Source organism: Clupea harengus, chromosome 19 (genome assembly GCF_900700415.2).
Source record: "Clupea harengus chromosome 19, Ch_v2.0.2, whole genome shotgun sequence".
Taxonomy (NCBI): Eukaryota; Metazoa; Chordata; class Actinopteri; order Clupeiformes; family Clupeidae; genus Clupea; species Clupea harengus.
The window spans coordinates 20,209,500-20,221,033 of NC_045170.1; the positions used below are offsets into that span (position 1 = coordinate 20,209,500).

General features: G+C 45.9%; 1 protein-coding gene across 4 annotated transcripts in view; it reads left to right on the forward strand.

Moving 5' to 3' along the window:
• fhod3a (formin homology 2 domain containing 3a) overlaps window positions 1–11,534 on the forward strand; it is an 85,009-nt gene that overhangs the window by 48,502 nt on the left and 24,973 nt on the right. For 2 of the 4 annotated variants that reach the window (XM_031586488.2, XM_031586489.2), the window contains exons 7-15: window positions 1,169–1,280; window positions 1,482–1,576; window positions 1,932–2,075; window positions 2,564–2,799; window positions 3,140–3,178; window positions 6,371–6,739; window positions 7,525–7,578; window positions 7,884–8,018; window positions 9,918–9,968. In XM_031586488.2, coding sequence (XP_031442348.1) covers window positions 1,169–1,280; window positions 1,482–1,576; window positions 1,932–2,075; window positions 2,564–2,799; window positions 3,140–3,178; window positions 6,371–6,739; window positions 7,525–7,578; window positions 7,884–8,018; window positions 9,918–9,968 — 1,235 coding nt within the window. The remainder of the gene's footprint in view (window positions 1–1,168; window positions 1,281–1,481; window positions 1,577–1,931; window positions 2,076–2,563; window positions 2,800–3,139; window positions 3,179–6,370; window positions 6,740–7,524; window positions 7,579–7,883; window positions 8,019–9,917; window positions 9,969–11,534) is intronic. The other 2 variants (XM_031586490.2, XM_031586492.2) reach the window with 2 other exon arrangements.

The window sequence follows — 11,534 nt, forward strand, 5'->3', positions numbered from 1 at the left end:
GAGAGTGAGAATGACAAAGGAGGGAATGGAACGCAGAGCACTGAAAGAGAGGAGAGGAGAGAAAGGAGAGATAGCTGTGTTCTTGAGGAAATTCCAGCCTTAACGTTTCTGTCTGTTGAGCTGCCAAAAGCTGTTCCCGCATCACACTCGGGCGATGCTGTGTGCTGTGATTTCCACCCGTCTGGTGATCGTAATCCGTCCTGTTTGGGACTCACTGCTATGCTCAATTCCCCCCTGTCAGCTCTCAACAGATCACCGCAGCAAAACAACCAAACAAACAAACCCCTTTTTCCTTTCTTTCTTTATCTGTCTATCTCCCCCTCTCTCTTTTTAGACCTCCTCTCTCTTTTTAGATCTCCTCTTTCTTTGATGTCATTGAAATATAGTTCAATTTTAAATTGGTCTGGTGTATGTCCAAAGTATTTCTTACTCTTACCAACAAAGAATTAATATATATTATTACTATTTTATAACAAGAAAATTCAAAAATGAAGCTCTTTCCCTCTCAGTTGCTCTCTCTCTATCTTTTTCTCTCTCTATCTTTTTCTCTCTCTCTCTATCTCCCACACCCACACACACACATTTACACTCTCTTGTATCTCCCCCCTCCTGTTTTCCCTCACGCTGTCGTGGTGGTGGCATTTCCCCTGCCGGTGGTGATTTAGGGGCTCAGCGGAGGCGGGGGCCAGGAGTCTGGAGAACTCCTTACCCTCCTCTCCTCACCTGGGTGGCCCAGCGCCGCTGCCCACTCCTGGGGACGCGAGAGGGGAGAGGTGGGGGTGAAACGCCTGGAGGTAGCGATGAAGGAACGGGCAGGGGTGGAGAGGTGGAGGAGCAGAGGAGTACAGGAATGGAGAGGAGGAGATACAGAAAGAGAGAGAGAGAGAGAGAGAGAGCGTAAGAAGAAGTAAAGAGAGAGAGAAAGGAAGGCACGGAGAGAAAAAGAGCGAGAGAGAGATAGAGAAAGAATGGGAGGGGGAGAGGTAGATAAATGAGATTCCAACTCACCTGTGAGTTGAATGAAGAGCAAAAGAATGCACTCAATCCAAACAGCTGTGTGTGTGTGTGTGTGTGTGTGTGTGTGTGTGTGTGTGTGTGTGTGTGTGTGTGTGTGTGTGTGTGTTTGGAACTCTGATGGGTGTGTTTTCTCTCTCTCCCGGTGTTTTAGTTTCGTCTGGTGGTGAAGACAGCTCTCAAGCTACTGCTGGTGTTTGTGGAGTATGCCGAGACCAACGCCGCTATACTCATCGAGGCCATCACCACTGTGGACATCAAGAGAGGTAAACACACACACACACGCACACACACACACACACACACACATACACACACACACACACCCTCATACAACGCCATGAGGGCACTCATTTCAAAATATAATCTAAGAATGAGACCTATGGATTTGACCTTGACTGATAAAGAATCTTATATTATAGAATATAATCTTAATGTGTGATCTCTAATAAGCGTTTTTTTTGCAGGGCGCAGGCATTGGTCAAACGCTATGGAGATCTTAGAAGAGAAGGATGGAGTAGACACTGAACTTTTGGTGTATGCCATGACCCTCATCAACAAGGTGAGACACACACACACACACACACACACACACACACACACACACACACACACACACACGCACACGTACTTCCCTTATGCTCAAACTCAGTAACCTTGATGGATTGTATTCTGTTTAAAATATCCCATCCACTCACAGTGTGTAATTATTTGAATGCAATATTAGCTCTTGAAGCTCTTGTAGTCGCTGCAGTCAAACAACCCACGCTTGAGCACATTCAAAGACCAAAAGACAGAGCAGTCCTTCGTCTCTCCCTAGCAGTCTATTAAGGCAGCCTCTCAGCCTTGCTGACTTATACTTTATCCCCACCCTTGATGTGTCTCCCCTCCCTCCCTCCCTCCCTCCCTCCACCCAGACCCTGGCTGCGTTGCCGGATCAGGACTCGTTCTACGACATGGTGGACGTGCTGGAGGAGCAGGGAATGGATACGATGTCCCGCAGACACCTGGGCAGGAAGGGCACCGACCTGGATCTGGTGGAGCAGCTCAACATCTACGAGGTGAGATGCCAACATCATACAATTCAATTCAATTCAGTTTTATTAAAGGGAAAAACTCCCTTTGAATAGGAAGAAACTTTGAGCAGAACCTGGTGAAGGGAGGGGAGGGGAGGGGAGGGGAGGGAGGGGAGGGGAGGGGAGATGCCAACATCATACAGTGGAGCTACCTGGAGCTCTAGCGATAGAGCGAGGGGATGCCACAAAACTGACAACCTGACTTTGATTTCCAGAGAGCTCACATGCTGATAAAAACACAAATTCCAGGTGTACTGTCAGCTGCTGTAGGTAGAACCATCTGCTGACTGTTACGTAGTGCTGAGGATTTTCAAACTGCTCTCATGCTAGTCATCCTGTGCAACTGGATGCAGTTGCTTTTGGTACAAGCAACTTGTAAAGGACTGAATCTAGTTATCTGGCCACGTCTCTTTAGAAACAGTAATTAGTGATATTTTATGGCTGACTCTCTCTTCATGCTCTTTGACCTGTAGGCGACCCTGCGTCACGAGGACGGTGACGACGACACAGAGCCCCCGCCATCGGGCTGCAGGGACCGGCGACGGACCAGCGTGGGCGGAGGCAACGACAAGTGCAGCCTGGAGAGACGCCGCAGCAGGAGGCACTCATTGGGCCGCTCGGGGCCCGCCTCTCCACTAAGCCCCGCCTCCCCACACCGCACAGGATTCCAGCCCTTCAACGGGCAGAAGTCAGAGGACATGAGCGAGAGGTGAGAGAGAGAGAGAGAGAGAGAGAGAGAGAGAGGGATTCAGGAAGAATGTGGTTGAAAAGCATAAATGTAAGAAGGGATAGGAGAAAGAATGAAGAAACAATGAGATGGCGATGAACGAGAGGGTTGATTGGAGAGAGGGACAAAGACGGAGAGAAAGAAGACTCTCTCTTTCTGTGGCTTTTGCCTGTCTGAATGTTAAGTTCAGGCACACAGACACATACACACACACATACATACATACATACATACATACATACATACATCCACACACAATACCAGATTTTCAAAATGTTTTGCAAACCTGATGACAAAACTTTCACGTGTTTGTTTGCCCCAGAACTCCTCGGGTGTGTGAGTGTGTGCGCCTTCAGTCGATGTAAGTTCACGTTTACTCAGCCAGGCGTGACCAGGCGTGCAGCCTTGAGTCCAGTATATACCATGCTTCTATCCGCACGACATGAACATGCTTCTGCCACTCGCTGCACCGATCACTGGGCACGATGACTCTGCCCACCTGCTGCACCGATCACTGGGCACGATGACTCTGCCACTCGCTGCACCGATCACTGGGCACGATGACTCTGCCCACCTGCTGCACCGATCACTGGGCACGATGACTCTGCCACTCGCTACACCGATCACTGGGCACGATGACTCTGCAGACTCATTGCCCCAAGACCTAAACCACGGGGTTTAGTTGTGTGAGCAGTGAACTCTAGGAAGAGTGTGTGTTTATCACCGAAGCATTAACACTTTCCACACACTACTGCTTCGTGAGTTCACTCTCTAAAGGAAAGAGTTCCTGGTGATCTCTAGAGGTGTTTTCAGGTAAAGAGTTTCAAGCTCTGTAAAATCAGAACCGTATTAATACCTACAATCACAAAATCCCACTTTAGGATAAACTGGAGATTAAATCAGACCTGTGTCAAAATTAGATACATTTATTACAGGGTTTATTCTGAAATATCACTTTAGTCTTAATATTCACTATTTCAATGGGAAACAGCATTTTCCAAGCTGTTTTCCCCTTACTGTAACACATAGACATTCTGTGAAGAACCATTACCTACTATTCTACTCTACACAATACTATACTATACTATACTATACTACTCTACACAATACTATACTATACTATACTATACTATACTACTCTACACTATACTATACTACTCTACACTATACTATACTATACTATACTACTCTATATATACTAAACCAATCTATACTATACTATACTATACTATACTACTCTATACTATACTATACTACTCTATGCTATACTATACTATACTATAATCATATATGTATTCATTATTCAGTGCAGATAATGTCTCTATTGACTCAGGTCTGATCATGGCCTTATAGAACACTAGTCTCACACCCTCTAGTATTTAAGAGATCACACACCTTTTCCGATGGCTGACCTATTTGATCTCTCTCCCTCTCTCCTCCCATCCATCCATCCATCTGCTCCCTTAACATCCACCACCTTCCGCACATCTACTACCATCATTTCCTCCTCTTGGTCTCTCCTCTTTTCTTCTTCTACTCCCTTCATCCCCGTCCTCCCCTTGCTTCCTCCCTCTCTCCATCGCGCTCTGTCTCCCCCCCCCCCTGTGTGTGTGTGTGTGTGTGTGTGTGTGTGTGTGTGTGTGAGAGTTTATGAAATTGGATTAGATGCCAGTGACAAATATTTACTATTATTTATTTAATGTTACTATTACTATTATATATTAGAGTGAGAGAAAGACTGTGTGTGTCTAAAAGTGTGTGTGTGTGTGTGTGTGTGTGTGTGTGTGTGTGTGTGTTTGTGTGTGTGTGTGTGAGAGAGAGAGAGAGAGAGATAGAGAGAGAGAGAGAGAGAGGGATGTGAGAGATGTTAAGATTAAACATACCGTCTGGACATGTTCCATCTTCTTATGGGCAGTGTGAGGGAGGCTATCTCATACTTCATTGTTTTATCTCTACGGATTCACCATTTGTGGAGCCATACATCGGAGCTGTAGCCATGTGGAGAAGACACTCTGTGCTTCCCTGCACACACACACACATGGACTCACTGACACAAATACACACATATGGACACCTACACATATGCAGACACACACACACACACACACACACACACACACACACACACACACACACACACACACACACACACACATACAGATACACACATGTTCACCCAGCCCTACACGTGCACTCTTACATGGGGAACACCCTCTCTGCATATCGCTTTCATAAATATTGTATCCATCTCACATGCTCGTGTTAATGTCCACCATCCCTTGTTAAAGGAATGCCGTTACAAGTGTTGTGGCCAAAACGAGCGCCGACTCCTCATCTGGTTCGTGTTTGACTGTCGACATGTTAGCCTGAGCGCTGAACCTTTGGCCTCCGCCCCCGAACATGTGTAAATGCATACCTTGCATTCTCGCCAGGCCATCAACACACACACACACACACGCGCGTGCACGGCATGCAGACACACAGCGTGCACTGTTGGTTTTTTGAAGGTTCACTTTAAATCAATCTGCAGTTGCAGCAGAGATCTCTTGATGTCTCTGTCAAGATCTTGCTCTTGGTTTTTACTGTGTGCAGTGAAGGCCCAGCAGTCCACGGTGAGGCGTGTCCGGTTGTCGTTTTCAGCTAGGTGATGGTTGGAACAGGGACAGCCTCCTGCTCTTTTTTCCTGCTGTCTACGTGTCTATGTGTCTATGTGTCTCTGTGTCTCTGTGTCTCGGTGTCTCTGTGTCTCCGTGTCTCTGTGTCTCCGTGTCTCTGTGTCTCCGTGTCTCTGTTATCCATTCTGGATGTCATGTCTGTGTCCTTGCATGATTTTTCCCTCTCTCTCCTTTCTTCTTTCTCTGCTCTTTCCTTTTTCTTCTCTCTTTTTTCCCTCTGTGCTCCCTCCATCCATCCCTCCCTCCTCCACGCCAGAGAGGAGGAGTATGAGGAGGAGGAGGAGGAGGAGGAGGAAGAAGAGGAGTTGGTGACAGAGTCGGGGACGGAGGAGGAGGGGGAGGGGGAGTCCTCTGGTCAGGGTGGCCTCAGGTACCGAAGGACTGCAGGGTCAACCCCCCTCTCCCTCTCACCCCTGTAGTTATCTTATCACACACACACACACACACACACACACACACACACACACACACACACACACACACACACACACACACACACACACACACACACACACACACACACACACACACAGACACACACAGACACACACACACACACAGTCATGCTCATTTACATACAATCACATTCACAGTGCACACACCTTTACACACAGTTTTACTCGCCCAAAGACTCATGCAGACAGACTAGTAGTTCTGTAAATGCAGTGCAATATTAGAACTCTTGTGTTCAGTCACCCATTGTGTCCCATCTCATGCTCCTGAAAGTGGTGTTTATATTGCTGATATTCCAGAATGCTCTAGAACCCATATCCCGTGGCAGCCATTCTAGAATGATCTAGAATGTCGTCTGTGTTTGGCTCGGTCACTCTTTCATCTCTGCTTCTCTCCTGCATCCCCCTCCTGCCCTGCTGCTTCAGTGGATCTGCTGCCAAACAAACGCCCCCAACACAACCAGCATCAGCAAACAAGCCCGTCGCACCCGCCGTCACAACCACGACTCCGGGAGAAAGCGAAGAGGTGAAGGAGGGAGAGAAGAAGAGGACGAGTGAAGAGTCTTCTCCTCCGTGTGGGGTCTCCCCCGACCTGCCCCAGCCCTCCCTCCTGGCGTCGCTCCTCGCCCGCCGCAAGTCGTCCATAAGCATCCCGTCGGCCTCGGAGGTCTCCTCTCGCCCCCTGGAGCGCCTCCCCTACCTGCCCCACTCGCCCTTCCACCTCTTCTCCTACGACCTCCCGGAGGAGAAGGAGGAGGAGGAGGAGACAACACCAATCAAAGTCAAGGGGGACAGGTCAGAGGGGGAGATTTTAGAGGGGAAAAAACTACATTTCCCATAATCACATGAGGGAAAGAAAGCACCTTCCCCCCTGCACTGGCACCATGTTTTCTAGTTATCAAGGCACTTTCTGACACCACTGGTTTTGTTCCCCCTCACGGACCGTTTTTCTTTCTCTCAGTAATTTTCACCACTGAATAATAAGATCTCTTCACTTCGTCGTCCTGCTTTCAACACTTCTTGTAGATTCTCTCGCACCCTGCAGTACTTAAGTCACATGTCGCCCCCCCCCCACCCCCACCCCCCCTGGCACCACCAGCGACTACAGGTTTAAATATCTGTTGAGTTTCTCTCTTCTTTTCACTCACTCGCTACTTCAAGCACTTTACATCTGACCAGCTTTCACTCTGACTGATCCATGTCAGTCTAATTAGCCGTGGCTAATGCTTTTGCTTCTCTTGTGTTTGATGTGCTGTATGTTTGCTCTCTGTCGCTTCGCTTGTGGAACCTTCTCTGCTTTGTGATCCTGCTGTTTAGCTGTTGGTAGAGGCTTCCTAGAGGCACCCTGACACACTGTTGGTTGTTCCACTTAATACTGCTGACTCAACTGTAGGTGTGACAAACATGCACTTGTATTTGATGAGATTAGCACTTTAACTCTGTACTGACCCCAACAGGACATCACCTGACACATTAATGACTCTCTCTCTCTCTCTCTCTCTCTCTCTCTCTCTCTCTCTCTCCCTCTTTGTCACTCTCCCTTTCTTCTCTGTATCTCTCTCTGTCTCATTGTCACACAGGAATGGGAAGTCGTCCTTTATCAATCCTCCTTCTTCAGCTGCAAAGGGTGACAGGTGAGAAGACACATTGAAAAATCGACATGCATAGACACATACACTCACACACACACATACAGACCCCCCCCCCCCCACACACACACACACACACATACATACAGCTACTGACAAACACACACATACACATACATTCACTTACCACACATTCAGCACATACATTTGAGACACACCTCAATTCTCCATCCATCACTGTTACTGTTATGTAACACATACAACTCCCTGTATATGTTATGTTTCATATTTCTAAGCCGTCCCAATCTTCCTCCCTCCCCCCCTTCCTCCCTCCCTCCCTCCCTCATCAGGGCTCCTCTGGGGGGTCTGCTGTCCTCCTCCTACAGGCAGCACCAGGAGTCTCTGGCAGCTCAGCGCGACAGGAGACGCCTGGAGAGAGAGGAGCGGCTGCAGAAGATTGAGAGGGAGGAGAGGAACCGCCACAGGTGAGTGTACACACACACACACACACACACACACACACATGAGGCCACACCCCTTTCCCTTAACATACAGTATATGAATATTTATTTTCTGCCCACAGCTGAATACTTAAGCTCCCACAAGTGCACTGTCTCATATACTGTATATCAAGGCATGGGGAATCTCCTTATTGTAACATTGCATGTTAAATCCAGTTTAAGTTTACGAGTGAAACTGTATCTAAAGTTATCTAACTGCTGAGGACTGCTTACTTTAGACCAGGGTTTCTCCTCATGGGTTCTTATTCTGCCTGACTGTATTCACGCTCCTTTTGTGCTATGAAACAATAACGTCTATTACCAATGGCTCATTATGACCAGGGATTTAATGTATCTTATAATTCACCTAAATATTTAAGTACAGCTTTACAATTTGACACAGTGTTGCAATTACTTGAATTCTAGAATTTTGAGTTTAGAATTCAACCAAATAGGTTTTTACACAGTCAGGCCACATGCATCGCAAATGTGTAAAAAAATGTTGTGAACATAAGTTAAACCATGACTTAGTCCCACAAACTAGCACTAATACTGTTTTTAGACTTAGACTTAGACTTAGTTCAGATTATGAAATAAAACCATCTTGAATCCAGTCTATAGCACCACCTTTTGAATAAACTAATTATTACATTCAAATTGGTTAGGCAGAAAAAATAACGTTGAGACCTCTTTTGAACACTAATGATAACATCTATGAACATATTTAAATGAAGACAGGGAGGTTGTGAGCCTGAAACATACACTTAGCAGGGTAGAGTGATGACTGATTGAAATTCTACAGAAAGCAAGTTTGTGCAAGGGATGGGAGGGGTGGGAGGGATTAACAAACAAGGACATTTTGGAGGACTATACACCTTTACACCAGATAAATTAGATTATGTAAGGGATAATCCACAATGATGTGTGCATTTATAGGAAAATAATGCACACCAGTTGTAGGCAAATGGAGTCCAAGTTGAACCTGGAAAGTGTCAAATGTTGTGATGCCAGGCTAGGCTGCCACATAATAGTTTGCTTCAGTTTATCCCTGCATTACCAAGTCCCCCTGAGTTTTCTTTCAGCAAAGTTAGCTATTTTTCCACCAAAAATGTTCTCTTGCCTTTACAATGCATTTGCCAAAAAAGATTATCCAGTTATCAAAAATGAATAATGATTGTCAAAAAAAGAATATTTACTCTTATGAATAGAAATACAATGTTAAGAACTTCACATGCTAATATAATAAACATGGGCATCGGAAAAATAGTGGTATAACCAGTGTGCTAATGCAAATCCTAATGCAAAATGTTTGAGTAGCTAATGATTATATGCAGTGAAACATATGTAAAATCTTAAATGATGAGTCAAAAATAAAAATAGATATGTATTTGATGTACATTTGATGTACCTTAGAAGCTTGATGGACAGCCAAGGAGTTTCATCACAGATTTCTATCATTTTGCAATGTTTGAAAATAGTTTCAGCTCACCATGACCCAAACACAGTATGAGGGTGTATTAAGCTAAATCTGCTGTTAATTTCCATTCAATCCAATTCCATTTCATTTACTTCACTTTTAACAATAAGCATTGTCACAGAAACACCGAAACCATCACCTGCATCACTTCTCAACTAAAGCCTTTGATTGTCTCTCAATAAACATTGACATCCCCATTGAATCCAAATTAGCGTTTTCACACTTCTCTGTCTGTATAAGGGCCACACACACACACACTCCGTTCTTCTCAGAGTATCTTCTCAAACTCCAACTGTCTGTCCTATTTCACTTCTCTCTCTACCTGCTCCTGTGTGAGGTGAATGTATGTCAGCAGCACGTCACTGACACAGCCATTCTCTCTGTTCTCTCTTTTTCACCCTGCACAGTCGGGGCTATGTGGACAAAATGGAGGAGGCCAGACATGCCCGCGACGAGAGGTCTGTACCCTGTGCCTATGTGTTTATTCGCCTTCACCGTTTCACCCGTGCTTATTTAGTCTCTCCTGTCAGTCAGGACACAACCCCAAATATTCACTAGGTTTAATCTACCACAGGAGCAAGTAGCTCCGTCAGATGTGGTGGGGTGTTTTGTTGGTTAGACCGTAGCCAGGTACATGCAAAAGTATTTATAACAAGGTGAATTACTGTATTTTATTGATAACGTCTTCCCCACAGGCGTACAGGCATGCCCTCCATAATGTATAACAGTAACAAGATGTCCCATCATATACATGGTGTGTTGTTGGTTAGATGGTAGGCAGGTACGTCCAAATGTTTTAGTTACGAGCTTTGTTAGAAGGTGAATTACTGGAGTCTTTTATTGATAACTTGCTCCGTATTGGCATGCGATGTAGCGTGATGAGAGAGAGACTGGGGCGGGGGGGTGGATGAGAGGGGGTGGGGTGGTGGGTGGGAGGGCTGTGTAGATCAAAGACGGGCGCGGTTCTTGCTCCCTGTTCTCAGGGCGAGCGCTCATCTGTAGGTGGTCAGGCTGCAAAGGTCTGACTCCTTATTGCATAATTGTTTTCAGGTTCGAAACATTCCCAGCTCTGCCAAAAGTACTCCTTTCTCAGTGTCTGTCCGTGCTTCCTAATGACTTTGTGTGTATGTGTGTGTGTGTTCTCTCGGAAAAAAAAATGAAAGGGACAAATCGGTTCACCTCATTTTGCCTTCCTCTCCCCCTTACCACATGCTCCCTTTTCTTTCCTTTTTCTTTCCTTTTTTAAACAACATTCTCTCTCTCTCTCTCTCTCTCTCTCTCCGTCTTTTTTTGTGTGTGTTTTGTTTTCAAATCGTTTGTTTCCGCCAAGTGAATAGATTGTGTTGGCTTGAGCGCTGAGAGAACATCAGGGTTTAAGTTTTGGCAGCCCCTCTCCTCTCTCTCTCATCCACCACCCTCCTTTCTCAGGTTTGGAGAGGGACTAAGGATAATTGCTGGCGTAGCACTGGGAGGCAAAACTGGGTTCTTTTTTTTTTTTTTGCCGAGAGGGTTTGCTTATTTTGGATGCCTGTATGGAGCAGGAGGACGACAGAACAATCAGAAGTGCTTGTGTCTCTCTACTGGAGGCTTTAGTTAATAAAGTCCCCCACAGAGCTCCACCAGCCCCAGTTTGAATCAGTTAAGCGACAGCTGTTAAAGTATAGTCAGGTGTATACAGCCTGCTTAACGGACTAAGATGCTAGATGTAAAGGTCAAAGCATTAATAGGGGTGCTTTGAAATGGAAGTATCTTAAGTTAGTCGAGTTTTTTGCCAGCAGCTTGTTGACGTCGTGCTGAAAGTTGAGGCGGCCCGAGAACAATATCCATTCTAACAAAAATGACCATCTTGACAGGCGGGATTTAATATATGTTTTTGTTATTATTGGAGCCATTTGAATCTTTTGAGCCATATCTCTATCTGCCACTTGTCATGTTGTTGTGGTATCCTGACTGGAAAAGGGCTTTGGCAGACTGAACTTTAGCCTGGGAGCAGTGGAGTGGCAGAGCAGCCTGCCCATGACTCC